The sequence below is a fragment of the Podarcis raffonei genome, chromosome 1 (genome assembly GCF_027172205.1).
Source record: "Podarcis raffonei isolate rPodRaf1 chromosome 1, rPodRaf1.pri, whole genome shotgun sequence".
NCBI lineage: Eukaryota > Metazoa > Chordata > Lepidosauria > Squamata > Lacertidae > Podarcis > Podarcis raffonei.
The window spans coordinates 64,819,792-64,846,722 of record NC_070602.1 but is presented as its reverse complement, the minus strand read 5'-3'; the positions used below and the strand labels follow the sequence as shown (position 1 = coordinate 64,846,722).

General features: G+C 42.0%; 1 protein-coding gene across 3 annotated transcripts in view; it reads left to right on the top strand.

Annotated features, from left to right (window-relative positions):
- WT1 (WT1 transcription factor) overlaps nucleotides 1-26,931 on the top strand; it is a 50,676-nt gene that overhangs the window by 1,634 nt on the left and 22,111 nt on the right. For 2 of the 3 annotated variants that reach the window (XM_053390215.1, XM_053390225.1), the window contains exons 2-4: nucleotides 7,694-7,816; nucleotides 9,408-9,510; nucleotides 21,894-21,971. In XM_053390215.1, the coding sequence (XP_053246190.1) occupies nucleotides 7,694-7,816; nucleotides 9,408-9,510; nucleotides 21,894-21,971 (304 nt within the window). The remainder of the gene's footprint in view (nucleotides 1-7,693; nucleotides 7,817-9,407; nucleotides 9,511-21,893; nucleotides 21,972-26,931) is intronic. The other variant, XM_053390232.1, reaches the window with a different exon arrangement.

The following is a 26,931-nucleotide window of genomic DNA, read 5'->3' as shown; positions in this document are numbered from 1 at the left end:
AGATTAAGCAGGCGGCAGGTGAATACTTCCGAGCTGGGTGTTGGAGTGGATTAGATGCCAGTGGCACTCACCCCATGTAATTTAAAACGATAATTCTAACTTTAAAAAAAAATCATCTGATAGGACACAATTAAAGGCATTCCCCATTGTCGCCTATCCAGGTTGCGTTGCGAATTATAGTCGTCCCCGCTCCCCGACACATGCAGAGAAATTACTACGCGATTTAGCGGTTTGAGGGTTTGCGGCTTCAAAACTGCCATTCAAAGCGTCGGACCTTCTAATCAATTGTGGTCCTGAAGTATTCGCCATGTGTAACAGTTATGACATTTGACGCCCCACATGAAGCTGGAAGGAAGGGGGTGGAAGTTATCGGGCGCTGCTTCTTTGGGTGCTGCGATACAGATTCACTACTGTACAGTCAGTGGAACACTTAGCACTGATTTTGTGGTAGCTGCCATTTTTAGTGTTAGCCTTTCCGGCTGTTCAAGTACCGGATGAGCATAAACTCCGCAGACTTTTTTCCTGGCGGCCTTCAAAGAGTTCAGTGGTGTTTCAGGAAAACAAACTTCTCCACCCTAGTAGCGATGCTGAGTTCAACAGGACTTACTTCTAATAACTGCACTTAAGGAATGTAGTTGTACATAAGATTGCAGCCTAAATGAGTTTATGAGAAGACTCGCTGTTTTTGCCTTACCCCATGTGCAAAAAAAATTTCCGTGTGTGTGTGTGTAAATTATCTTTAACAGTTCTTTGGGATATCAGTTTTCCTGTCAGTTAGCGTTCGTTTACTTATTCTCACTCCAGTGGTGCCTGGTGTTAGTAAAATTCTAAAATCCGTGCTCTGAACACACGCCCACTTCGTTCCTTTTTTAGCTAACAGGTTGTAGTGCTACTTGGAGATATCCTGGCAAAGTACATAATGGCGCTCTTGATTACCCTGCGAAATGTTTGGTTAATGTTACAGAAACCAAACCGCGGGAATGACACTTGCCAACAGGAATTTTAAGATTGATTTGACTGGAACTAAATTCCATAAACAACCTTGTGCAGCTTGCATGCAGGATTCTTTTGCCAGTCTATAAGCACTGGAGATGCTGGGAATTATCATACAATGGTTTTCCCCCTGCAATGTTTTTTTAAAGGGCTGGGGGTAGGAGAAAGGTGACATTAGGCAATTGGCTGACCTGCTCATATTGAGAAGCTAAACCTGCAAAGGAGTAGCCTTGTGTTGAAACGCGTGGGTTTTTCCCCCGCGCAGAGCTTGGCTGAATAACAATTTTTACACAATAGCTGTAGAATCATAGAATCATAGAGTTGGAAGAGACCACAAGGGCCATCGAGTCCAACCCCCTGCCAAACAGGAAAGCTGTAGAGGAATATATTAAAGCTGTCGTCTAAAAGGTGTAAGTTCTCAGGGGAACGGTGTACTAAACAGTACCCCCCCCAATTCTCAGCAATAAGCGTGTGGTAGTAAGTTCTGTTGAAATCCATAGGACTCAAACTGCGATCCTAAACGCACTTTTCTGGGAGTAAGTAGCAGGATACCCAGCGGGGTTTACTTTTGAGAAGACGTGCGTAGGACTGCACTATTATCTCTTTAGACTTGGGGGTTTATAAGAACAGTTAAGCTCGGAACCTCTGCTGCACGCTAAACAAATAAATTGACCTGGACATATAAATTCTATTGATTTCGGTAGAAGACACGTCCAAATAAGAATATGTAGAATCTCATTGACTCAAGGAAATTTGTCTTGAATCGAGTCATATTCTTATTCTGGCTGCTCTTCTATTTAGGAACAGGAAAACAGGTGACTGTAAAACTGGAAGCAGCTTGAAGCAATTATTCAACTAAAATGCTAAATTGTTCTTGTTTTCATCTAGATTCCTATATGTAAAAGAGAAAGGCGTGGAACCTCCAGGTGGATTGTTTGTCACCTGAACAGTTTATTGCGACCTGAGTTGAGTTGAGTTGACTAGTTGACTAGTTTTCCTAGGCAATAGCTTACTTTAGCAGATGCATGAAGTGGAAGTACTATATAATTATTGGTGAATTCCAGAGAGTTATTTGTTGTGAATTCCATAATTAGTCGTGTTTGCTTCTGTAACTTGATCTGTTGCAATACTACACCGACTGAGGCTCTCAACAGCGTCTTGGAGGGAAGGCATCTTGGAGAAAAGCGAAGGACCTCCTTTCGCTTACTTTGCAATTGTCCCTTGAAAACGCGGTTCTGGAACAATGCAGAGCAGCCCAAAGTATGATTAATTTCCAGTAAGAATTCATTTAATCGAATTAACAGTTCACAGTAGTTCACGCAGTTCATACAGTTCGCCAAGTTTTACTTTTGCACGAAACCACTCAGTTTATCATTATTTTAAGGAAGTTACCAAATCAGCATGACTAAAATTTGTAAGGCTTCCATGGATAAAGTGAGGAGAGAGGAAACTTTTAAAAATCCTTTTTAAGGAAGTGTTACCTTGTTGGCGGGTTTTAAGACCTAGAGCTTTGTTCTGCAAAATGTTAGGTTAGGGAGGGAATCTCTTTCATTATTTTGGGAAGCCACTCCTTTTCTAAATAGCAGTTAACCTCTCTCCCTCCCCCCAATCAAGTTCTTGCATCTGGGTCAGTAGTAATTTTTTATGGACCCTGCTCTACTGGAATGCTGATGTTTGGTTATTGGGTCTGACAATTTCTGACTCCTTAGCGAATTCCACATGATGATGATAATTCCTATATAATGTGTGGGTTTCTGTGTATCATGGGGGAGGGTAGTTAAATTAATGAGAACTGTCAGAATGGAACAGAAGTGCAATTCAATTTCTTTTGATGTGAACTGCCAACCTGTTCGCCACCAGTTGATTTTCATTTATTTTCATTTAAATATTGTTTTTATTCCACTCCTCATTCATAAAAGGCTCCCAGACAAAGACTTGCAATTTGAAAATACACAACACAAAAGGAAAATTGATTGGGAAGGAGAAGGAAATAAGCAAACTCAGATATAAGTGATTAGAACCTGTTGCTATGTTGATCCAATTGCATGTTTTTCATGTATCTTTCTCCCTGTATGTATGCATGCACATACATACCTGTGAACATATATGCATATATAATACATACAGTAATTTTTTTTGGAAGAACATTGCCTTGGAATTCTCTCATTGCAGTTAGAATTGTTTTGCATTATATCGCTTTATCATGTGTCGATTAAAATTCACATCCCTTCTTACACCTTTTTGTGTGTGAGACCAGAAATATATTTGTTGTCGGTTATTGTTAGTTGTTGAAAAAGAATCTTTCTAGATTAGCTGAAGTGTATAGATATAGGAAAAGAGTTCGAATGACAGCAGGATAAATGTAATTGTTAACATTAAAAGAATGCAGGGGAAATTAGCACAATTTATCCTAAATCCATGCTTTCCCGTGGACACATTAATCATCAGCAACTTTTATATTCTGTTTTTAATAAATTAGATTAGTGTTGTTGAAAAGTGCTAAATAGAAGTTCCACAATTGCATTAGTTCTCCTCGCCTTGTTTAGTGATGAGAAATCGCTTTTGGAGGCGTGCATTTTGTCCATACGCCCTACGTCCGAGACACGGTAATTCTGTCAGAAGCCAGAGGCTATATATTATATTAAATCAGAATAGCGAAAGAAAATAATTTACTTTGGTAGGGCAGTTATGCTTGTAAAATAAGAATTCGAGTTCTTATAACTGCTGTTTTGATATGAAGAAAACAAATATCCATACTTTTGATTTTCAAAAGGGCGCATTGATAAATATGGGTTTCCTGGCAACGTGAGTCCTGGTGCTGATGAGTGACAGGTTCGTCCAGATACCTTAGATTCAAACTTAGATCCCCGATCTTTATATACTCGAAAGTGAGAAAGCTGCTGATAACAATATGCTGGTTTGGTTTAATTACTGCACCACAAGACCAACAGTGAGGAAGAGTATGATTTTTTAAAAAATTGTAGAGAAGAAATTTAACGATAATCCACAATAAAAACAAACCACCAGCGTCTTTCTAGCTGAAACAGGCGAACGCAAGAGAGGGCAGGGGAGAGCACTATGGCAGGACACCAAGGTTTCATTGGGTGGCTGGGAAGAATTTGGAGAAGCTGGCAAACTATGTTTTGGGCACGAATATAATGTTCTTGTTTTGAATCAGTCAAGGTTGAAGTTTAGGTTTCAGACGAGTTTTCCGCCGTGGGAAAGATATTACCTTGACGGTTTTGCCAAGGCTTGGGGGGGGGGAACCTTCCTGCTTTGAATCTCTTGCCCCGTCCGCGTCCCCCTCCCCGTCGCTTCTATTCTTCCATGCAGCTGGGCTCCTCCAACAATTGTATCCCTTCAGAAGATTTGCCTTCTCCGCCAGATGTCCAGATCTCAATTATTTTCAGCACATTTTAATCAGCCCGGCCTCCGATAAAGTCCTAATTAAAGAGCCTTCGCTATCAGAGGGCTGGTTCAGAACTCAGCCCTCTTATCGCATTCCTGAAGCTGTGGGTCAGGCAACACCGGGAAATGTGGCCAAAACATCATTCTGCTCCGAGTCGAATTGTGAAGGTCACCCAATAAAGTTGCACGCTGGGCCAAGAGTAACGAACAGATCTGAAGTGTCAATGCTTCGGGGAAAGTTGAAAAGGAAAGAGGAGGGAGAAAGGGAGGAGGCAAACCTTTGCTTTGTGGGTTATGAGCAGAGATAAAGAAGCCCGGGACAGCTGCAGCAGGGAAGTGCAAGGGTTGGGCACCGGCTGTCAACGCCGTCCGTGCGCCGGGGGAAAAAAAGGAAGGCTGCGCGCAACAGAACGCGCCAGGCGCACGCAGCAGCCTTGGAGAGGCGCTTCCCGCTCCCTGCTCCACCGCTGGCCAAGTGGCAAGGGGAAAACAGTGCTGGGTACCTTCCTTCGCTTCTTGTGGAGGGAACTCTCTGCCTCGCCCTTCAGGCCCAAACATTTTTGCACCCCTGTGGCAGGGATAGGGGTGGGGAAGGGCAGTTACCAAAAGCGCTTCAGGAAAGCGCGTTTTCCAGAGAGGACAAGATAAGAATGCAGCCCATTCCATATCACTGTAAACACTGTGATTTAAGCCCGTTTACATTCAGATCTAGGATATACTGGAGCTGCAACGCTATGCGCACTTGCTTGAGAGTAAGCCCCATTGAGCACAATGGCTCCTGCTTTCGAGAAAACGGTTGCGGAGGAAATAGCGTGCTACAAAGAAACTTGCTTCCAACTAGGCGGCCTTTAGACTCATTTCAGCAGAAATAAGTTCAGGATCGGGACCGGCTTTTAGTCCTGCTGACTTCAGTGGAAACGAGTCGATTCAAATCTAGCTATTTCACTGTAAAATCTACCTCACTGTAAAAGTTTGCAAGAATAGGAGCCACTGCAAACGTTTTATACTTGAAGCAGGTACTCCAATCTACTTTATGCTGAGACCCTAAAGCAAAAAAGTTGCAATCCGCGTAGATAATTTTCTTCTGGATCAGCGCCATTGGCATCCAGGAGGCCAGCACAACTGCACTTTAGAACAAGAGCTTAATTCTACGATCCAATCATTTTTTCTAGAGCCAAGTTCCGTTAAAAGCCGTGAGATTTACTTCTTAAGCAAATGCCTTCACGTTCCGGGTCTTATTTACACTAAAGCAAAAGGGCCCGGTACTCCGATTACCTAAATTTGTAAATATTAACATAAGTTCCGTTCCAATCGGTACGTAGAACGGTTCACAGGCAGAATAAACCAACGCGGGTGGCTTCCAGATTTCATCCAATGAATTTCAATGGGTTTTCACTGTCAAGGATGGTTGAAGCGTGGGCATGTTTACCAGGGATCACGTTTAGGAAATCAATAGTACTTCTGAGTAAACATGCTAAGGATGTTTGTTCTCAGTACACAGATATGTGTTTAGTAATAGAGGTCTAAATTGTCTTCTACCAGAACCTTCTTTGTATTATGTGTTTCTGCTTTTATTTGGGTTGTCACTGAGGGATCTGGAAGAATTTCCCTTTCGCCCTTCTCTCCCGAGTTCTGTCACATTCTGTCTAACATCCATCATGGTCACCCCCGATCTACTGCTTATTGAAACAACGGTCACTCCATCGGGAGTCCTCCAGATGCATCTAGCGAAGTAGGCTGTTGCCCTAGGAAAGCTCATGTCACAGAAAAGTGTGCAGCGGTGCTTGCTCTCTCTGCGTGCGTTGCACAATCTTGCCTGCCCCCCTGCCGCCAGTTTGGTGTTCTCGAAATAAACGGTGGTCTTGAAAGAGGGCGGGGCGGGGGGGTTGAGAAGACGCTAGTCTTTAAGTATACCTAAGAACTTTGCAAGCGTAGAGTTTAAAATATATTTCTAAGTCAACATAACGTGTGGTTGGGAAACCAAGGGTAGATCTCATAAGGGCTACACTAAACATTCTTTGGTCTTGGGGTAAATGCTGATGAGCCGAGAAGCCTCAAAGATAATATTACTTTGTAATTACTTTTTAGCTGAAGTTGTTTAACTGGCTCCAAGTAATTAATGAAAGTTGGTGTCCAAACGCCTGATTTACGATTCGGTGTCACCCTGAGGTCACTAGAGGCGATCCGTTTCCATCTGAATTCACTCCGGTTTTTTTTAAATAGGCTGTTTATTATTATTTGAGCGAGCAATTTTCGCTTAAAGTAGGAGGCTATTTTTCATTTAACGGCCTGCCATTTTTATTGCAGGCTCTTCAGAAAGCTAATCTTATAAAATAAGTGAGAAGTTAAGAGAGAACGAGATTAAAGGGTACCTTTTACATGTGAAACGGCAGACTAGTTTGCTCAACAGACGGGGGACTTTCTCTTAAATATGAGGAAGAATTAATGAAAGCATCGCTCACTGCGAGAAGCGACCGGCCTGCCCTTTCCAGGCGTAGCCAAAACGCCTGACTCCTAATTTCCCACCGAAGCATCGATCCCAGGCTTGACTAGTCTTGACAACAACCTTTGAGCCTCGCCATCCCAACAGCCTACTTGGCACCTAGATTCCCAAACACAAGTCATTTCCAAGTAAACAAACTTATGATCTCGTTATGACTTGGCAGCAAGTCACATTGAGATCAACGTTAAAAAAAAAAGTGCTTAGAACTGTAAGATTCTCCCCCCTGCCCACAGCTCCCGCAGCACGTGCCTGAGAGCCTCCTACTCAGTCCTCCTTGCTCCCAGAGAGACAGAGAGAAGCGGCACTGCCGTCATTTTACAAAAAGAGAATTGAGGCACATCGTGGGGAAAGTAATTAGACGTGCGCCTCGGATGTTAATGGATCTCTTAACACCCAATGATTCCCCTCAGCAGTTCTTGGCCACCAGCAGCCAGTGTGCTGATGTTTATGGAAAGAAAGAGTTACCTTCCACTAGGCCGAGCTCGGATGCTAATTCAGGAATTAAAGAATGACGGAGAAAGTGACGCAAACAGCCCCAAAGACCAGATTTAGAATGGACTCTCACCACAGTCATAAACACAGGGAGAACTATTTTGGTCACGCCGTGGGTTTATCTGGGTTCATTGAGCAGGCTCTCTCTTCCCGAAGGAAGGAGCCACCAGCGGGGGCTGCAGGTTTTCGACGCCTGCCTGCCCGGGGTGGGGACATTCTTGCAGGAAGCCGCTTCATGAGGAGTTCAAGGGCAGGCGATTCAACTCCTGGTTCTTGACAATGTTGTTCTCTTGGCAGGTTACGGCACGGTGGCGTTTGATGGAACTCCAAGTTATGGCCACACCCCCTCTCACCACGCAGCGCAGTTTACAAACCATTCCTTCAAGCACGAGGATCCCATCGTCCAGCAGACGTCTCTAGGTAACTACTTAGGGTTCTAGGAACCAAATGGAAGTAGTTTTGAGACAAATAAGTAGCGAACAGGTTAGTGGTACTGATAATCATGATCAGGATGGCGGTGGTCTGCCCTTATGTGTACCCATAAAAGCTTCGCCGCTGTTCAAAATACCTTCTCAGAGATTATACCATTGATAACGGAACACAAATGTGGTCCTGTGCACATAAAAGTACATTAATCATAGCCTAGACAAGTGTAGATTTCCTGAAGCTCATATGACTTCAATAGTGCAAACCTAGGCCTGACTGCTCCTAAGTGTCTCAGTGAGTTCAGTGGGATTTATTCCAGTTTAAGAGTCGAATAACCTGCATTGAATACAGTAAGGATTACTTCTGAATAAACATGCTTGTGCACTATAAGTAGTAGGTTTCATTGAAAGTGCAGCTTTTACACACACACACGTTTATGGACAAAAATCTAAGCCCTCTCATGCCTAAGTGGACACTTCTGGTTTGTGTGACTGAATTATATTACCGGCTGGACATTATTGTGATATTATTGACTAAATATTCAGGGCATAAAGCAGTCAAAATCAAGCAGATCCCATTGAAACTATCTTGGGATTTCAAGCTTGATAGTGCCCTTTGTTTGGATGATGCTCTTAGCATTTACAAAAGGTGTTTCAAATGTTGGAAGTCTTAATGCTACAATCCTGTACACAATTACCTGAGAGCAATTCCTAATAAAGTCATCTTCAGGACAGCCATATAAAGTTGCCCAGTATTACTGCATACACCAGAGCGTGGGTAGGTAAACTAAGGCCCGGGGGCCGGATCCGGCCCAATTGCCTTCTAATTTTTACATGAGTAGAATGTGTCCTTTTATTTAAAATGCATCTCTGGGTTATTTGTGGGGCATAGGAATTCATTCATTCCCCCCAAAAAATATAGTCTGGCCCCCCACAAGGTCTGAGGGACAGTGGCCAGGCCCCCTGCTGAAAAAGTTTGCTGACCCCTGCACCAGAGTAATCGTGCTGTATACAAAAAGTCCCAAATTTAATTTCTGGCTCGCTTCTGTAGGTAGAGGTGGGAAAGGTTCTTGTCTGAAATCTTGGAGAACACTGCCAGTCAATGCAGTGTTATAGGCAATACAGAACTAGATGAATAAATCATCTGAATTGGTATAGGGAAGCTTCCTATGGTCTTTCTTCCATGTGACAAATGGGAGGCTCAGAAAAAAGCACTTTGCAGGTTTATGGTTGAAGGGAGATTTTAAGGTTTTATCATCCGATAGCTCTCACAGAACTGGGGATCCAATGTAACACTTGCAAAAACAAAGTGTTTGCCTGTTTTCCACAAGATTTTTGTCAACGGCTACACAGCTTAGAAATAACTATAGGCATTAGCTCTGTTCTACTCAATGATGAAATAGCTACTGAAAATGGAAATAATTATCGGTTCCAAATTATTGGAGACTCAGGTGCTCCCTGCCCCCCTTGACCCCTGAGCATGAGAAAAAGCCCTTCCTCTAGCTTATAGGATGTGACATTAACCCTTCTGAGCATGGAAATCAGCCCTGCTGTGGGGTAGTAACTTCTCTATGGTTTGTCTGCAGGTGACCAGCAATATTCGGTGCCTCCTCCTGTTTATGGCTGCCACACCCCGACGGACAGTTGCACGGGCAGCCAGGCTTTGCTCCTGAGGACCCCATACAACAGGTGCGAAGCCTTTAGTGCTGGTCTTTTCATCTTCCAGTTCTCTTGTGTACAGTTCACCTCCCATATATTGGCAAAACAGCTTTATTGTTGGTGCAAACGCCTCCAAAGTTGAATTGCTGTCCTATACCTCCTCCTTCCTTCTTCACCCCACCAGACTTTATTTATACAAAACTCTCACATTTAGGCCTCCAATAACATGAGGAACATCTAACTTTAGCATGTCTCTAATTCTCCTTTCAGAGAATTAAAGTTGACAAAATAGAGCCCTAAATATTAAAATGCAAGGACAGAAAACCGTGTTGCTCTTAGATGCTCATATTTGTTTGTTATTAAAAATATATGTGATGTGGCAATGTTATTGGAAGGTACATTGGATAGCACCTAGCCCAAGCCCCTGGATTAATGCAGGATCTGCAATGCCTTTCCTTACCAGAATCCCTGACAGACTGCCCTCCAGCATTTGCTTTAAGCACCTCCAGGGAAGAAGAGCCGGAGGCAGTCTCATCCACTATGGAACAGCCTTTTGCAGTTAGAAAGTGTCTCCTAATGTTTGGCCAAAATCTATTCCCTTGCGGTTTCCACCCTTGATTCTAGTCCTGCCATCTCGTAAACAAGTATTTTATTCTATGAACTGCCCTGAGATCTCATGATGAAGGGTGGTAGATAAATGAAACAAACACTGTATCTATTTTTGTTATTTTAAATTACTCCACTCCTGTTGCAGTTTTTTAAAAATTAAATTCATAGATTTCTATCCCACCTTTCCTTCCAATGAGCCTATTCAATTCTCATTGAAAGGATTTTGTGACTCTAGGCCCATATTTGTTAACAGTGACTACCATTTAAAGTGGATTTAGTCTTGATGATATAATGCAGCGAAAGCAAAAAAATAATCTTGTTGCACCTTAAAGCTGAATAAATTTACGGTAGCCCAAGCTTTCATATCCCAATTAACCAGCCAGCCTCTTCAGTTTAAAAAAATGGTTTCTGACACAAAATGGGTGTATAGATTATAGAGCATTAATTACTTGTATTTGGTGCTAAGCCTAGAACAACTGGGTTTATTCTTGTTTCATCCAAGGCCTTGTGTCTTGTCCTCTGATAAAGCTGCATTCAGATCTAGAAAGGAACTCGACACTTTTCTCACAGTCCAGTTTACTAGGACCTTGGAAGCAAGTTCAGTTTAGGGTCCACTGAAGTTTATGGGACCAATCTGGCTGGACACAGAAGTATTACTCAGTTTAACTGTGCTGGGTGCCTGGTCTGTCAGTGATATGGAAAATGAAGGAGCTCGTTCATTTGTTAATTAGTAAGCCGAAGGAAAGGATGAGCTCCTTAGTTTTTCTCCATTCTGGTCTGTGGCAAAAGTCCATCTCTCTGACAGAAAGGAGGAAGGGAGTTACCCGGGTGTGTTCCTTTCCACCACCGCAGAATGGCAGGACCAAATAGGAGCCACTTCAAAATGTCAAGGCGTCCCTGAGATAGGCTGCATCCCGGAATTCTGGGGATGTAAAGTTTAATCAGCGCAAACGGCCTCTTACCAGAGATGGATACCAACTGTGAGAAAAAAGACCAAACTGCGGGGTTTCACAGCAAAATAATATTCTCATTTTTTTCAAAGTCGGATGCGGGATGCAGTACCTGAAATAACATCACTACAGGAGATGTTGGTAGTTAATAAGCTTTTTCTTTCCCCTCTCCTTTCCCTGCCGACGGGGGGAACCGAGGTTGAAAATGTAACTCGCTCAAGGCCATCCACACTGTGTTGATTTTAAACAAAACCGTCCCTTTCCATTCTATCCGGGCTTAGCTTTGTGGCCCGTCCAGCAGGCGTTTAAAAATCAAAACAACCCCCAACTGCTACCCTTTGCCTTGGGACCGGTAGCTCTTGCCCTTTGCTTTGAAGCGATGGTGGAGCGGGCCAGGGGCCGAGGCGAGAAGAGCGAAGCACCTTTTAAGTTTGTTTTGAGCTTGTTTAGGAGCCCGAACAAAACCCTCCACTCCGCTCTCTCCCACCTATGCTTCAACTTTTGGTGAACTTGGAACCAGTCCCATGTCTAGGGAGCTGCTAAGAAACGTGCGGCGCAAAAACAATGTACTCCTGCAAAGGAGAGCGACGCGGACTTTCGTTCTAACTCTACTGATTGATATTGTGCCGCTCAGTTCTAGAAGCCCCTTTGCTAGTGAGCCTGACTTGAAGTCACTGAAGGAGGAGACGCCGGAAAAATGGGATGCATGGATCGGATGGATGGAGAGAGCGAGCGAGAGAGATGTTGCACAGGAATAACTGTGGGGAGCAAATCTCCTCTGCGCAATGCGCACCTCTGTGGGACACCACGATTTCTTTCTTTGCTGGGTGTGTTTAGCAGTCAGTTCCACTGTTTCTAAAGGAGCCTGCTCCCAAGTCTGCCTGCGTCGGGTACCCTCCTGAACATGGTTCCAGTAAATCGGGGCTGCGGAGACTCCTGTGCCTCTTACATTATTTCAGATCAGGGCAGATCAAAGGTCTCCGCCCCGCGAAACCCCACAAGGGTCCTGTAAGGAGGGCCAAGGTGGGGCGGGGAGGGGCGCGCGAACCTGAGCGCCTCTCCACCTTCGGAGGTGTTGCTCGGCAGGAGTCGCGGAGCCGAGCGCTGCGCTTGCTTCATTAAGCTTAATGAGTGAGATCCGAGTGGAGCAGGGCTGGGGTGTCAGCCGTTAGCGGAACCGAACAAAGTATCCTCTAGGCTCTGCTTGTCGCTCACCGATCGGTGCCAGAAGCAATGCGGCAGCAAACGAAGCGGAAAGAGATGCATTGTGTAGCCAAGACTTCGGCTCTAATAGGCTCCCTAGATTCTATGTCCCATTCATTATTGTCGGATTAAGGGTAGCTCTTTTCTGCCCAAGTAATGCATCTCTCACCTGATTGGCCTCGCACACAGTCCGCGCGGTTTTCTGGTTTAGGTTGCCCAAGAGTAACTTGCAGAACCATGATTTGTTGACTCCAAAGGCCTCGCTGTGGCATTAGCCTTCTGCAAACTACTTTCCTCATAAGCTGGCCTTCCGGTTGGATTGGTTGAGGGCCCCCCACCTCTCTCCCCTTGCTTACACCCCGGTACTACACGTCAAGATGTTGCTCCATAGGAACCACTTCAATGGGACTTACTATTTCAAACCAAATATGCATGTTATCAAAGTGCCCCTACCACCTTAACCTACTTCTTCATCCATTTGAGAATTTGTTTAGTTTCGCCTTCCCATTGTGGTAGATATGAAGATACTCAGTATGAAAACTGAGGAGCAAACTCTGAGAAACTGAAATGACTACATTTCTCAAGGATACTATCTTTGGAAGCACAATTAATAATATTTAATGACTGGCTGGCAAGACATTCACTCACTGAGCACAATTCCTGTCAGTGACCACAGTAACTTGTTTATGAAAAAATAATAATACTTCATTCTGCTGACTTAATAACAGCTAGAATTTCAATAAGATAACTTCCATTATTTTAGAGATAGTAGTCCTGTTGATCAAGCTGGGTAGTAAGCCTTCTGAGCTGCACAGGAGCCCTCTTTGGACCAGAACCACCCTCCTATGGAAAACTCCTCGATGCCAAGACACTGCAGAATGCCCAGTAGCAAAGGAGTGGGGTACAGGCTCCAGAAGATTTGGTTCCTAAGCAAGAAAGTGGTGTGCTTCCACTCACTTACATCATGTCCTTACTCTGATGCTTCCATTATTTCTATTTTGAAGGCCATGGCATAACAAGTAGCAGTACATTTTGAAGTGCAGGAGCTTCTCATGATGGTTCCCACAGCTACGCTCCCTGAGGAAAATGCAAAAATGCAGCAGCTTGTTGATACACGTCCACCCCACCAAAGAGCAACAGTATATAGTACATAGTATAAAACCCATTTTATTATGATCAGCTATGGCAGTCATAGAATAGTGATCTGGCAACAGGTGTGTGTGTGTACTGGTTTGCGTGTTGGATTTGGGCTGGAGAGACCTAGGTTCACATCTCCATTCACACATCAAACTCACTGAGTGAACTTGAGCTAGTTACTGGGTGAGCCTTTCCATTCTGTCCTCCATCCCCCCCCCAAAAAACCCCTTACAACTCTGGCAAATGAAGTCCTGGCTTATTACACCACTGCTCTTTCTATGCAGAGAAGTATCAGAGCTTTGCTCCCCTGTGTTCCTGCTCCACTATACCAATGGGCATGACAGCTCTGTGCATACGTTGCTAAGAAGCAGGAAATGGGGATACCATAGCTTGGTGTGTGCATCTGCACACGTGGAGTCCTAGTACTGTGGACAAGAACCTGTTTAAAAATCTGGTCTTTAGAGCCCCAATTTATACCATTTTTTTGTTTTTGAGGTTTAAAATATCATTTACAGTGTGTTTTCCTAACTTTATTTGCAACTGTGGACTAAACATTATTTAACGCTGATGTTCTCATAATTCTGACAAAGCAACCGGATTATGTACTAAGCAGATACGTTTTGCAGTTTATAACATGAGCAGAGCTGTTCAAATCTGTATCACTCAGTGTCCCTCCATTTAACAGCTTGATCCATCCATGGCCAAAGAAACAACTTCTAAAAACAGTTTCGTCAAAGTACCCAAAAGCATAGGGTGAAAGTACTTTTGTACTTTTCAGTAACTTTTAAAAAGCCATAGCTCCTACTGACTTGGTTAGCACTTTAATAAAACTGCTGGAAGGTGTTGATTTGTGCTGCTGCAGATGCACCATGCAGTTTCTTCTCTCTGCACTCCTCCCTTTTCAAGGAAGCTTCATTTCCAATTTGTGCATGTCCCTAGCTTCCTACTGGAATCCTATAACTTTTCACAGTACAAATATTATGGTGGACTTTTTTTTTTGGTCCTGCTTTTGTTTTAGTAAATGTTTCTTCCTTGTAGCAAGAACAGTTGCCAGGATAGCTCCTTTATCTATGAGTGTGTGTACACACTGTGTGATAACGTGCAGCCAGTGCTAGATACAGGTGCCTTTTTGGAGTGCTGTATGCATGACATCATCCCAATGCCATCCCCATCCTGCAGTATTTGCCAATCCAAAGCACATTTTGCTGAAACCGTTGTAATCTGCTTTGTGCCTAGCATGCACTTCTCAAGCGCTTGCTGCAGACGTGTGTACAGAGAGAGTGCTTTGTCAGGTCACCTCCTACTGGGGCAGACCTACTGACATTGCAGGGCTGTGCTACCCCCTCACCATGTTTAACTTGTCAATGAACAAAATAAGTAAAACAGGAAACAGTACAGTGACTTACTCACCTCTGTATACTTCTGAATACCAGTGTATCAGCACACCAGTTTCCACCTCTCTCTTTCGAAAGGGCAAAAAGTACCTGAACTCAGTGGAGTTCTCTCCTCAATTAGTTCTCCTCATACTAATTGAGGAGAGGGGTCTAGAGAACACCAGCGTGCACTAGTTGGAAAACATGCCCACCGGTGTGCATAGCCACACAGATATTAGCTGCTGCCTTAGAGGAAGTTATTGTGTACAATTGCAAACCGTTACGTACAAAAGCACACTGTGAAGAAACAAGCCCTGTATGTGTGAAAGGCTACGTGTATACACAGTTTATGAATTGAACTGAGCGAGTCTGAAAAACTTGCATGGGATTATGCTGCATGAGTGAAATATTTGAAAAGGGGAATTTGCCCAAATACAGCTTCTCCTGTCATAGCAAAACTGTTAAGTAGGAAAGCTGTATCTGGAAAAAAATATTTGTTCGTTCTATATAACCCTTAACAGACAGGAATCTCCTCATTGTTGACTTGGCAACCCTAGCTGCAACATAATATCTGTTTTTCAAGAACGTTGTGTTGGTGTTTGATGGTCAGGCGCAGAAGGCAAAGAAACACCGACTCCAAACATGCATTAGATATCCAACAGTTGCGGATCTATTAAAATGACATTGTGAACTTTTCTGTATCAGTTTGATGCAGTTTGATGTAGTAAACATGTTTAATGCTGAAAATTTACTATGAGTCACACTTACAAAGACTTTAAGAGAGGAGGAGTTGCAGCGCAGATTATAGCTCTTTCTGCACCAAGGTCAAGAACTCGTAGGCAGCAGTACAGGCCAAAACAAACTCTATATGATCTACTACTGGTTTCCTTTTAAGTCCCCCCTCCTTTTTTTGCTTAAAGTTAACTTCCTTTTATTTCACTCCAACTGACATTAATCCCTGTTGTATGAATGTCTTCCCCTCCCCCTACTTCATTTTCAAAACATCTCTGGAAGGCAAGACTGACTTTTTGCACTGGCTTAGGAGGTTCAGTTCATAATAATTGAAACAATCCAATTATTTCCAATTAGTTCTAGTACTTCAGACTCATTTAAAGCAGATATTTGAATAGATCCATTGGTTCAAAAAATGTATTCTATTGCATGTTGATATGTAAGCCAATTTTAATGAGATTTGAATATTGTTGTGTGCCATCCCAATCTATGAGTGGCGCAAGATTCCAGGGGTTACAGGCACTGACCCTAATGAGGGACAGTGGAGACTGGGGTGTCTTTATGATATATGGTTTATTTACACATATATTCAACGTGAGCCTACAATGGAGGGGCTCACAGCATTAATGCCCCGAGAAGGTCTTGTGTCTCCCATAGTCACAGCCTTGGATTCAAGCAGATATCAAGTATGTCTCTCAGGCTTCTGCCTGCCTCCTGTTTCTAGCCCAGCTCTCTCTCTCAAAACTCTGGCTTTTGTCCTTCTAACTACCAGCCAGTTGAGGGAGGGGAGGCCTACCCACATACTTGGTAAGGCATTACCAAGAAGCTGGCCTGGCTATTCCAGCTGCATCCAGGAATTAGAAGGAACTCAGGCATACAGCCTAAGCCCTCAACCACTCACAACACTATGTTATATGACAGAAGTTCTTCTAGCCAAAACAGAGGGCTCATGGAATTATTTTCTGCTCCCTCATAAATCAGAAACAGTATTTATTTATTTCCTTACTTGCTCATTCTCTGGATCTTCCAGGCTTCTATTCTGGTTCATTGTTATGAATGACTGGAGTAGAAACAGAAACTAGCAACAGCATCTTTGGACTGCATTCCTATACACACTTACCTGGGAGTAATTCCCAATTTATTTAATGGGCCTAACTTCTAAGTAGATTGATTGCACGGTCAGGGGAATAATCTGATCATTCTGGTCAAAAGAGGTATCTTCTAAGGCAAAGGTCCTCCTGTAGAAGTGACCTGAGGTTGCATTGACACTTCTACAGCAGCAATCAATTACTGTGCACCAGCCATTCAGAAACTCTTCTCTTCAAATTGCAGTCTTAGGGTTATATTACGTATGTTAATGAGTCTGCATAATTGCAGCATTTACACCCCTGTGCATTGCCTTCCACTTTACAGCCTGCTCACTTCAACAGCAGCTGTTTTTTCTTCTGGGAGGCAGGCTTCAATCAATTACACAGCAATGTACCACAATACCTGTCCTTAGTTCAGGGGTGACCAATGTGGCACCAGCAGGTGAACATGCATCCACAGAGACATTGCATGTGCCCACAGGGTCCTTCCCATTATGGAAACAAAGAGGTCTGCTACACAGCTTGTTTGTGGTGTGTGTGTGTGTGTGGTTAGGGATGTGTGCATAAGACCCTGTGCATTAAAAAAAAAAGCTGATCTTTTTTTCATTCACTCTGTGCCATAGGAGCCAACTCCTAGCAACAAGGTCCCTTCGGCTCCCCCCAATAAAATATTTGAGGGGGCCAACCCCCCCAAGTTGAATGGAATTGCCATTCAAATGGTGTGCGTGCTCCACGTCTTACGATCAATTATGTGGGGCAGGGGTTACCTGGGTCCCCCAATAGTTTATTCAAGTTGGCACCCCTCCTCCGTGCTCTATCAAGTTTTGATCTCTGCTTTGAGTTCTGAGCCATTCTGCGTAAAACAAAGCTTTGTGGTCCCCATTCATCATAATCAGGAATTTCCTTTCACCCCTTTTGTCCAAAGTGGATGAAATTTACAGGCACAAATTTAAGTCTGCCAAAATTCAGACATATTGGTCAGGGGGCTTTTGTCAGGAGCTTTCCTCTATAAAAACTGTATTAGGGCAATATCTTTATTAGGCCATTTGGACTCCACTATTCATATTAACATCATGTTTTCAACAGAGGGAGAGAGGTTTGTTTTTTGCTCTTTTTTACCTTAAAATAATTAATAGGTGGCCAAGTATTGTATACTCTTCCTTGTACATTTAAAAATAAATAAATCCAGGACTTGCTTGTGTCCTCAGGCCTCCAACAGACCTTAAGGATGAAGCTCTGTTTTTATGTGTGTGTTAAAGCAGAGCAACACAGGATTTTTAAAAAGTCAATGATGCTTTAAACTTTTTATTTAATCCTCCACTGCTGTGCTTTAACAAACAATCCAGAGTTCTTCAGTGCTCTGCAGGAACCAGTTTGCACAGCCTCACTTCTTGCAAACTCCACAGACTAGAGAAACAAGGAGATATAGAAAAATATAAAGCTAAGAGTTCAGAAAAGTATAGAAGAAAAACAACAGAGTGACAGGACAACATGAGGCTTTTGGGAGCCCTGATCCTACCCAGTGGGGTTTATTGACATTGTGCTTCAACCCTGGAGGGGGCTGGGTGGACCCTCAAATCACCACAATTTGTCTCATTATTCTGCCTATGCAGCCAATGCACACTGCTAATGTGTGGTGCCCATGACAGTTCCTCTTGTTTGCAAATGTGTTCATGGGTCCAAAAAAGGTTGGTGACCCCTGCCTCACTTAAATGATTGATTAAAACAGAAACTTTGAATTCTCAAAACTTAAGCAATACACACTGGATTTTCACTAAACTGGCAAAAGGCATAATACCATTCAATTTTCGACACAATCTAAACTGCCAACAGGGTAAATTTAATGTATGTTTTGGATAGGCACAAAATAGTGTGAAGGCTGTAGTGCAAAAACTGGTATATAACTTATCCATTCTTCATCAGAATTTTCAAGATTTTCAACCCAGCAATTTTTGGAAGATCAGATGGAATTGTTTCTCACTGTTTTTTAGAGTTTACACGGTCTGTTTTCTTGTTTTTAGAGTTCATTGAATTGATTTTATTTTTCTTAGAGCATCCATATCTGTGTTTTGCTCAGTTTTTACCATGTTCAGTGCATGGCTGGCTTTAAACTGTGAAGCAGCCTATAAATTTGTGTAATAAATAAACAAACATTTGGTCAGATTATACCCCTCACTAGTTGCTTCTCCATACAAAGTAGATACAAGTTGTCCTGACTGCATGACAAACAGAATTTTCAGGTTTTATAATGACAGAATACTGAAGGCTTAGCTAGAGTCAATAGCATGGATCTATAATATTGTAGAACTAGGAAAAGTGCAAAAGAAGGGCAACTAAAATGACCAAGGAGTTAGGAGCAGCATCCAAATGAGGAAAGGTTTAAACATTTTATGTTTTTTCGTTTAGAAAAATGTGAGCAAGGGAGGTCCTGATATAAAACCACAAATAGTGTTCTCAAAGTGGATAGGGAGCAGTTTTCTCCCTACTGTAACACCAGAATTTGAGGTTACTCAATGAAACTATTTTACAGAAGATTTTGGAGAAACTAGGTACTCCACAAAAGCATAATTAATGTATAGAACTCACTGCTATTTAATTTGGTGACAACCATTAGGTTAGATGGCTTTGAAAGGCAGTTAGACTGATTTTGCTCCATGAGTCTTTCTATCAATGGTTATTAGTTATGATGGCTACCTGGAACCTGCTTGTTCATAAGCAACAGTTTGAGATGTATTGCCTTCCTTCATGACCTATTTGTGGTTTCCCAGTGGGTATCTGGTTAGCCTCTGTGGGAAGCTGTATGCTGGACTAAATGGATCCCTGCTTTGATCTAGCAGACTTCTGCTTAGATTCTTAAGATACTGCAACCTGTGCCTGAGTTCAAAAATTGTCCTGATTTCTAAATCCTTTTGGCAATTGCTTTCTCCTGTATCCACATATATAAAAATGGGTTTTCCATTCAAGCAAAAATTGCATATGGTCTGGCTACTCCTGTCACTATAGCACTGCAAGATGAAAATGCTGCCCTAGCAGAAATCTCCATTCAGTGTAACTCATAAAAATATACATACAAGTCATTTCAGGGCCTGGACCTGGCAACCTGAGTGGCTTTCTGCTGGTGACAAGATGAGTAAGTGTATTACTTGATGAAAAAGCAAATGAAGGAAAAAAGGAGATCTTGTGGAGGAGGCCCTTATAAATGAACTGTCAAATGAAATAAAGTTAAAGGAAAATCTCCTGCTGTAAATGCAGAGGTCTGGCGCTTCTAATAAAAATCAGGGCCCTGGAGGAATTAATTACATCAGCATTACAGGAAGAATTCATGGAATTGCAAAATGTAGTGGCACAGACCAGCACGAGCTGCTGTTGCAAATGGGGAAACTGCAGGAGAGTCTTAACAATTTCTGAGCTGATATGCAGGACATTGTAGTCACATAATAGCAGTTTAGACACTCTCATGAATAATAGTATTCAGCGGTAATGACAAATGATATTACACATACTTCGCAGCTGAAGTCATTTAACTTTATTTCTTTGCTTCTAAGGGTGTATATTAAAAGTAGTCCAGTGAAATCTGAAGAGAAAATGGTATAAAAATATATATTTGAGTGAAATTAGTTCTAATTAAATTTAGAAAGGTTTGGTGATTTATAGTGGTGTGTGTGTTTGTGTTTATCTATCTCTACCTCTATCTATCTGTATCTCAAAATTCACAGTGAATGGCCAGCACACCAAGACTTTCCGCAGAATAATGTTTTCTGATAACAAAGAACAGGGGCAAATGGATGCCTGATAGCAGAGCAGGGCTATGTGCAGGCTGCAAGAAAGCCTTGGGGTGCCTGATATGGCCCTGGGGCTTTATGTTGTCTTACCCCTGATGCAAGTATGAATGAAAATCAAGGAAGGTAACTTCTTTTCCTTCATCAGGAAGGTTCCTTTAGCAACTTGTAAGAAAGTTGATCTTAGCTGTTTGTACATCAGTACTTTTCTCCTAAGAGCTCCAAGGAAATGGGAGCATTTCCATGTAATAATTAGTCCTCTGAAAGAACTATGCAGTAACAGGAGCATCAGCGTGGCCCTGCGACTGTGGGTACCTGGGTCTGTGGGTGCCCATGCAGCATGCTAGAACTGAAATTTGTAGGTGCACGGCTCCTTCGTGAGTAATTTTGTGGGTGCTTGGGCACCCAGGGCCTCAGGGAGTTGGCACCTATGTGCAGTAAGTATTTGCTTGGATCACTACAGTACTAACCTGCTGTTATGGGGTGGAAGTGTCTAATGACAATCATGTAATGGGTCTTGCAGCTATTTTAGTTCTCCTTTTTTAAAATAGAAACATTTACATGCCACCTTTTGCCCACGTCAATGCTCAAAGAATAGTCACCAGATATTATATTAATAAGATTAAGGTGATGTTGTCTAAGAATGTTTTAATAATAATAAAAATGAAACAATAAAAAGCATTTGTGTTCACAAACTTCATAGCTGGTGCAGCCCAGTTTGAAGTTCAGGTTCTTATGGGTTTTTTTACTTGGAGTCAAGTTACTTTATGAAGCAATATTAATCACCTATCCCTATAGCTGTTTCAGTTAATTAACTATTGCAGTCTTCATTGAAGAGTAAAAAAATATAGGTGGAACTGAGCTAATAAGCCCCATCAGCGGAAGCCCTACAGAAGGCCTTCTGCTTGCATTATAGAGCTTTCCTCCTCCATACCCCACACCCCTAAAAGTTGATGAGGAGGGATCCTGGAGAACCCCCAGAACATCACATGGGGAAGGAGAGGGGGGTTCAGATCAAAAGAGCATGATGCTGAATTCTACCCCAGCTCCCCCAAAGCAATAATTTGCTGTTATGGGTCTATAAATACTGTAATTTAATTGCATGTAATGTTTTTCTTCTTTGCAGAACTAATTTCGTTATATCATATTTTATGGACATTTTAAAAACACTATAAGGGAAGTATTCAACTAAGTGTTACTCTGAGTAGACCCACTGAAATTAATGACCTTAACTTAGTCTTGTTTATTAATTTCAGTGAGTCTATTCTAAATAAAACTTAGTTGAATGCTACCCTGAAAGTAGTATGATATATTCTCCTCTGATATCCTCCTCTTTTTTTAATCTTTTCTTTATTTTTAATTCAGCCTTACAGATAAGCACCATGCTGGCAAAGCAATAAATTACTTTAAACTGGTTTACCTTTATTTTTGAAATGTTTTTTTTTTTAAAGAAGAAAATAAGAATATTGCTTCTCAGTTAAAACAAATTATTTGAACTGGATCACATAACTTTAGTTCTAACTTTAAATATTTTTGTAACAGTGACAATTTATACCAAATGACCTCACAGCTTGAATGCATGACATGGAATCAAATGAACTTGGGATCTCAACTTAAGGGGTAAGGTTTATGTTTTTGTTTTGTTTTTAAATCAATCTTATATTGCAGAATTATGAAATAATTTATTTTTTGATAAAACAACTTATCAAAATATTAAACTTCTTAGCATGTGGATATTTGTCACTGACATCCTGGCTGTTTATGTTTGTGTGTGTGTTAGATTTTGAAATGCTCAATAAAACCATTTTTTTATTGAGCGTGTTAAGCAGTGAAAGAGCACAAGAGAGCAATATTATCTAATTTGTTATGAGCTAGAAGCATTTATATAACACATTATAGGTGCGGATTGCATTCATTTTATAACATTTGAAAAAAATATGGTGCAGTCATAAGCACTTTTGATAATCATACTTTCACTTACACTGGTGTAATCTTGTAGATTTACAGTATCCATTGATGTACAGTGAAATCTTATTTATGTCTACTCAAAAGTAAGTCCCATTGAGTTCAGTTGAACTTACTCTCAGGTAAGAACATACCGTATTTTTCGCTCTATAAGATGCACCAGACCATAAGACGCACCTAGTTTTTGGAAGAAGAAAACAAAAAAAACAAAAAAATTCTGAATCCCAGAAGCCAGGACAACAAGCGGGATCGCTGTGCAGCGATCCTGCTGGCTGTCCTGGCTTCTTGCTTGGCTGCACGTAGCCTCTCCCAGGCAAGGGGAGCCTTCATCCCCTGCCCGGGAGAGGCTGCACGTGGCTAAGGCTCCCCCAAGAGCCGTGCTCCCTTTAAAGAGTGTGCGGAGTGTGTGTGTGTGGCTCTTGGGGACTTTTCCCCGAGGAGGGAGAAGGGCTCACTTCATGAGACGCACACACATTTCCCCTTACTTTTTAGGAGGGGAAAAGTACGTCTTATAGAGCGCAAAATATGGTATATGACTGCAGCCTGATAGTCCCATAGATGCCTTGGCTGTGACAGCATTCATTCATTGATGTGGATGGTATTCTGGCCTAACCAGCCTTTTTATTTTTGGGGTGACTTTCAGAACAGTGACACTATTTTTCACCAGCATTTCTTAACAAAATCATACACCTTGAATAAACTTGCAGCTTTTTGGAATAACTCCATAAATGGACCTGATCAAAATCTGTGCCTACTGCATCCAGCCCTCCCAAAACTGCAGGGCTGTGTCGCAGGGAGCTGGTGAGATGGAGAGTACCTAGGAACAGGGCCAGCAGACAGAAAAATAAAGTTTGGGCATAGTAACCACATAGAAAAAGCCAAGCTGACTATTGCCTAGTATAAACCCAAGCCTGACCAGGGATACCAGATGTTGGGGTCTGGGTGATGCCTGGGATTGGGGAATTGCGTTCTCTGGGTTTGGAATAGACCCAAGTGCTAAAGTTCATCAGTTTGGAAAGGGTGTGGAGGCAGGGTCCAATACAACAGGATTTTATTCACTTACGATACATAACGGAGGGTGGATAGGTGGGGAAAACCTCGTTTGGCCCTTTAATATTCTGTCAACTGGCCCCAAAGAGGGGAAACTCTAAGGCTGATCTGGAAGCTTTTACAGCTTTGCCAGGTCAGAAGAGACCAGTGGTCCGCTTGGATGGGCTGTGTCACTCTGGAGCCTGAAGCAGGACTGTGGGCCTAGAGATGATTTAATCTGTGGCCTTGCTTGCTCACAAAAAGAGCAACAGAACTCAGGTCAAAGCCAAAGTGGCTCCGGGTTCCAGCCACAGTGGCTCCTGACAGTAACAATGCCACAGCCCACGCTTTCCTTTTCTCCATCCCTTTTCAAATGTCTTATTTTAATCTTCCTCCCCATTTCTTTATACTTTTTCCGTCTCTCGCGTCCTTTTATTACCTTGGATTCTCATAGATCTTACATCCTTTGCCTTTGCTTTTCCGCTGTCCCTCCCATTTTCCTTAGCTTCCTCCCTATGGACCGGACTGTTGTTCTCTCCCACCTGTAGGGAGTGAGCTCCAGACTGGCCACTGCTTGCCCAGAAATTGTTTCCTGTTACCCTGGAAGCAGGAAGTCCTTCTTGAAGGAGCCGCATGCTACTAAAGATATTTGATGAGGCTGCAGGCAGGATATGGGGGCGGTTATGGACAGTGCACTCCTTTCTTTCCTGAAGTTTGAACAAAGTGGGGAGATGAAGGTCATTATAAGTATAGCAATCAGAGGACAACTCTCAGAATTTAATGTTGGCTAGCATGTTTTGGTGGAGTAGAACCTTTCGACTGTGTGAGTTATAAATGATATTTGTATCTGGTGTGTAGATTTGAAATCAACATTTGAGAGAAAATAAGAAAATGCATTTTCACAAATGAATGGAAAAAATGATTCACTATATTTTAAATAATTATAATTGCTTTATTTTCATTTATATGTAATTGCTTTTTTCTGGCAAGGTGTTTACTTGCATCTTCTGAGAGTAAAGCTGCAGCGTTTTATTTTATTTTTAAAAAGATAGATCAGTATTAATTAACTACAGTGGTACCTCTCGTTACGAACTTAATTTGTTCTGGAGGTCCGTTCTTAACCTGAAACCGTTCTTAACCTGAGATACCACTTTAACTAATGGGGCCTCCTGCTGCCACTGCGCTGCCACCGCATGATTTCTGTTCTCATCCTGAGGTAAAGCTCTTAACCCGAGGTACTACTTCTGGGTTAGCGGAGTCTGTAACCCAAAGTGTTTGTAACCCAAAGTGTTTGTAACCCAAAGTGTTTGTAACCTGAGGCGTCTATAATTTAAGGTACCACAGTAATAACTAATAGTTGGATCCTTCTGGTGTTAGCATGTTAAAAATAATTTTGGTTTGAAGAAAAGCAAAATTCCTTATCCTATCTTTTAACAATATTTATTTGTGGACTGAAATCCCACAGTTCAAACAGCCTAGCTGCAACTGGAAGAGTTAGTCTCACTTAGTCTCACTGAGACCAACGTGTGTTAAGTGCGCATTTCTCTGTGTTGGAATTCCTCCACACCCTCTCATTTGAGGTTCTGAATTAGTTTTTCCTGACTATGCTTTGTGTATTTGTTGAAACCAAGCCCTAACAGAAGCATGAAAAATTAGATCTGAGCATTCCCCATCCACACATAATCAATTATTGTCAAGAGATTCTTTCTAAAAAAAAATAAAAAATAGTGGGAAGGGAGACATAAAGATGAAGAAGTAGTTGCTCATCCAGGTCTCTCCCCCCCTCCCCCAAATCCAGCATGTGCAGACATAGTATGTACTTATTATACAGAAGCCCTGGAATGAGCTGAAAACTAAATAAAGATAGAGTGTAAGTAATGTGAGTTTGACATGACACTAAACAGAAATGGATTAACCTATAGTGCAAGAGATATCCTAACATGTCACTGGAAATCTTAACCAAAATGTATACTATCTAATTATGGGGAGGTAGCATTATTAGATAGCACTCTGATTCGGTGCTACTTGTTTCAAATGATTCAGCACTGCATATGCTAGCAATTGAAAAACAACACTTTTTCTATTTCAGCTCCTTTTCTGTGTGTTGGACATCAGGAGACCCCCCCCCCTTAAAAAAGAAAGGAAATAAAATTGGGCCAGTAAGCAAATTTACAGTGAGAACAGTATGATGGAACGCATTGTTTATGTTGCTATGGCAGCACTGAGAAAACGTGTCATTTATTATATGGAAACTGCTACATATAAAGTCATGCTAAGATGACTGAAAATCGAAACCTGTAGTTATCTCAGTGGTGTGGTTGCAATCCGTTGCGAATAAACGGAAGTTAATGATGCTACTTATTCATCTTGGTAAGCTTATAAAAACAAATAAGCCCTACTCCTAGGATGTAGCAAACTGTTATATCCTCTGTTGCGGGGCTTGGGAACCCATGACCCTCCAGATGTTATGGAACCACAAATGCCATAATCCCTGACCACTGGCTGGGGCTGATGGAAGTGCAAACCCAACAACATCTGGAAGATCACAGTTTTCCCATCTCTGCTGGATAGTTTGAGCACAGATGGGAATAATATTAACAGCACATACCTCCAACTGATTAAAGGATTCTTTAGCTACTTCCTTGGTGAACATTATTGTATGACCCATGTAATGCGTTTGCAGACTTGCATGAGCCCCTGTCAGGCAAAAATGCAGGATACAAATAAATAATAATAACAACAACAATAACAATAATAATAATGTACTCTTGCATCCCATTCAGATATGGTACTTGTTACATTGCAAAATAAAATGTGCAGGTTAAAATTCACATTAAATAGTAATGTAAAATGTAACGGTAACATGGTAATGAACTGAGGTCAATGTTTCCAGCAGTACCTTTGACATCTGGCATGTAACTCACAGGAGAGAAAAAATGGAAAGAATACCCAGTTTCTCAACAATCCATCACATTACATGGTTTTGATTTTTTTTTTTAAAATCTCAATACAATACCCACTTCTGCCCTTTTTTTTTTTGGAGGCCATTTCGGACTTTTCTCCTTCATTGTCTGCAATTTCCTCTTTAGATATGATGTTTTGTCTCTTCTAGAGAAAATATCCTGCAAAATGAAGAAGCATATAAACCTTGTCTGAGATCCAAGTAATTAAAGCAAGGAAGAGGTTACTCTTTAGGGATCTGAGTGGTGGTGGAGGAGGAAACCCCCTGGCTTAAACAGAAATATTGAAAGTAGAATGAAGACAATAAATGGCATTCTATGCATCCATAAGTGCAGACTTTTAGCAGTGATGCGACCTGGGTTGTTTAGGAGGAAAAAGCAAAGAGAAGATGGAATCATGATGAACGATCTATGGTAAAGTCAATTTAAATGTTTTGGTATAGGCCAAGATTGTAGAATCTGTGGAAAATCAGAGCTAGACATAGCCTCATCGTTGGTAATATGAGCCAAAATAGTTATCTGTCTTCTTTGGCTGAGAGAGTTACAAAACACAGCGCCTTCAGTTTCAGTTGCCATGAACATAAGCTACTCTTCCTAAGATTTACATCTTTAAAATACATGGACTG